The following is a 2,549-nucleotide window of genomic DNA, read 5'->3' on the forward strand; positions in this document are numbered from 1 at the left end:
GAAATGCACATTCTCCCCAGCCCAGACCTATGGCATTGAAATTCCGATGTAGGGCCCAGCGATCTGAGCTTTTACCAGTCTTACAGGTGGTGTGATGCATGCTGTAGTTTAAGATCCAGGGTCCTAGAAGATCTTCCAAGCCCCTGGATTCTCTTGGAATTAAATCCATCCAAAGTCATAATACACCAAGAGCTCATTCCCTCTATGCCTTGTTCCACCCACAGAGCTGTGGAGCCCACCATTTTAAAGCTCTGCAAACTTAAAATCTCAAAGAACCAAGTTACCATCTAGAATGCAATCTGACACAGTGATGGTTGGCACTTCTTTCCCCAAACCACAAACAAACAAACAAAATTCTCAGGAACTCAATCATGAAAGCATTTAAATCCAAATATCAAAACCACCCATTTCTCTATGTGTGGCTTTCAACCTAAGCATATTATAGCATACATGAATCTAAAAAAAGAAAAAGACAAAGATTTTAGGTGATACACTCCAACACTCTTTACTGCTCTAGGAGCAGGAAAATTAATCAAACTTGAACAGGAAGAATTTGAGTAAAAATATTGGATATTTTTTGTTTTAATCTTCAGTTTAAGCATGATTTCCGCTCAACATTATAACCGGAGAGAAGTTCTGATCATTTCCTTGGTATTTTACATGCTTAAAATTTAGCCCAGTCTTTGAAAACCCTCTCCAGCTTCTGGCCAAGCAGAACTTTGCCGCTCACTTTGAACTTGCCGGCAAGGAAAGCCTTCTGAGGGTTCAATTTGCCCAAAACCAACTCCATAAAGACAGGTTCTGGGATAGTGAAGACGGTGTCTGCTGGGAGCCTAGCAGATCCTGGATACATGTCCCCAGAACCATTCTTCAGATCAATGGTCCACTGCAGAATGGTCTTCCCATCTTTGGTGATGTCCAGCTGAAAGATGGCATTGACTTTCTTTACCAGTTGGGCCCCCACCTCTTTAATGTGATGGCTAATGTCCTCAAACACAGGGAAGCTCTGGAATTCTGACAGCTCTAGAGGGTGTGGCATGGCAGGTTCCCGAGCTGCACCCAGTTCCTTGAACTGGCCTGCCTGAGGTCCATCCACTGCTTTGATCTTGGGTTGATGGTCGATTCTCTTCCACATCTTACTGTGCTGGTCCTCTTGACCTTGTCGTCTGGTTTGTGAGCAACTGTGGCCAGATTAATATCCACAAGCCAGATTGTGACATCAAAGGTAAGGCCCAAGCAGGGAATGAGGCTGGTGCGTGTGCTGCAGTCTTATTGGCCAAACAGATACTAAAAGGTGACATGGGGTGAGGCCTCAGATAGGTAATTGTGAGGCAGAGCCACACCACCACCATCCCAAACCAATCAGGGCTGTTGCTCTCACAGGCCCAGAAAGTTCTGGACCCCATGTTGGGAATAAGAGAAAGTGGCCCCAGAAGGTTCTTTGGTGATATAAGCTCTGTCTTTCCAATGCAGTCCTCTCCCAGTAACAATCCTAATTCAGAGCAGTTATTCTGTTTCCTTTGAAGGCATTTAATCCTTAACGCACAGATCCTGATGCTAGATTTGGCATTACCTACCTGCTGGTGGAAGGGGAAATGCTTTTAGAGAAAAATGGCTGGTTGGAGAAAGAATCAGTACCAGGACTTGCATCAGAAAGCTTCAGAGGCACAGTGGGGGTGGGGGGAGGAATATCCCTAAGATCAATAGAAGATGCTGCTGGCCTCACATGGTCAGTGCATATAATGACGTAGCCCTCACTCTGAGCCAAGGCACTGTTGTAGGTATTGCACATGTATTAACACTTTTAATCTTCATTACAACCCTCTGAGATAGGTACTCTTTTATTCCCATTTTACAGATGGGGAAACTGAGGCAAGGAGAAACAAAGTGATTTAGCCAAAGTCACACAGCTAGTAAGTAGGGTAGCCAGGTTTAAACAGAGGTAGAATGACTCTAGAACATATATATGTATAATTCCTTTTATTTTTAAATGTCAGATTTACAAAAAGGTTGTAAAAACAGTAGAGTTCCTATATCACCTGCCCCCTACTTCCCCAAATGTTAATATTTTACGTGGCACAGTACAGTGATCTACACCAGGAAAGAAATATGGGTACAATACTATTAACTAATCTACAGACCACACTCAAATTTTGCCAATTGTCCCACTAATGTCCCTTTTCTGGTCCAGAATCCCCCTTCTCGCCCAGAGTCCTGCACTGAATTTAGTTTTTATGTCTCCCTAGTGCCCTCCAGTCTGGGAGTTCTTCAGTTTTTGTCTATCATGACCTTGACACTTGAAGACTGGCTAGTTCCTCTGTAAAATGCCCCTCATTGGGGTGAGTTTGATGATTTTCATGATTAGGCTGAGGTTATGCATTTTGGGCCAAAATACCACAAAGATGATCTTATGCCCTTCTCAGTGCATCATATCAGGGGCTACATGGTATCGATGTGTCCCATTACTGGCAATGTTGACCTTAATCACTTGGTCAAAGTGGTGTCCACCAGCTTTCTCCACTGCAGTTACTATTTCTCCCTCTGTAATT

General features: G+C 43.6%; 1 protein-coding gene across 1 annotated transcript; it reads right to left on the minus strand.

Annotated features, from left to right (window-relative positions):
- Positions 1-639: 639 nt before the first annotated feature.
- Positions 640-1,312, minus strand: SCP2D1 (SCP2 sterol binding domain containing 1). The gene has a single exon (XM_008710036.2). It carries the CDS (start codon positions 1,133-1,135, stop codon positions 665-667), a length of 471 nt encoding a protein of 156 aa, XP_008708258.1. The 5' UTR covers positions 1,136-1,312; the 3' UTR covers positions 640-664.
- Between the last annotated feature and the right edge of the window lie 1,237 nt (positions 1,313-2,549).

Source organism: Ursus maritimus, unplaced genomic scaffold (assembly GCF_017311325.1).
Source record: "Ursus maritimus isolate PB19 unplaced genomic scaffold, ASM1731132v1 scaffold_22, whole genome shotgun sequence".
Taxonomy (NCBI): Eukaryota; Metazoa; Chordata; class Mammalia; order Carnivora; family Ursidae; genus Ursus; species Ursus maritimus.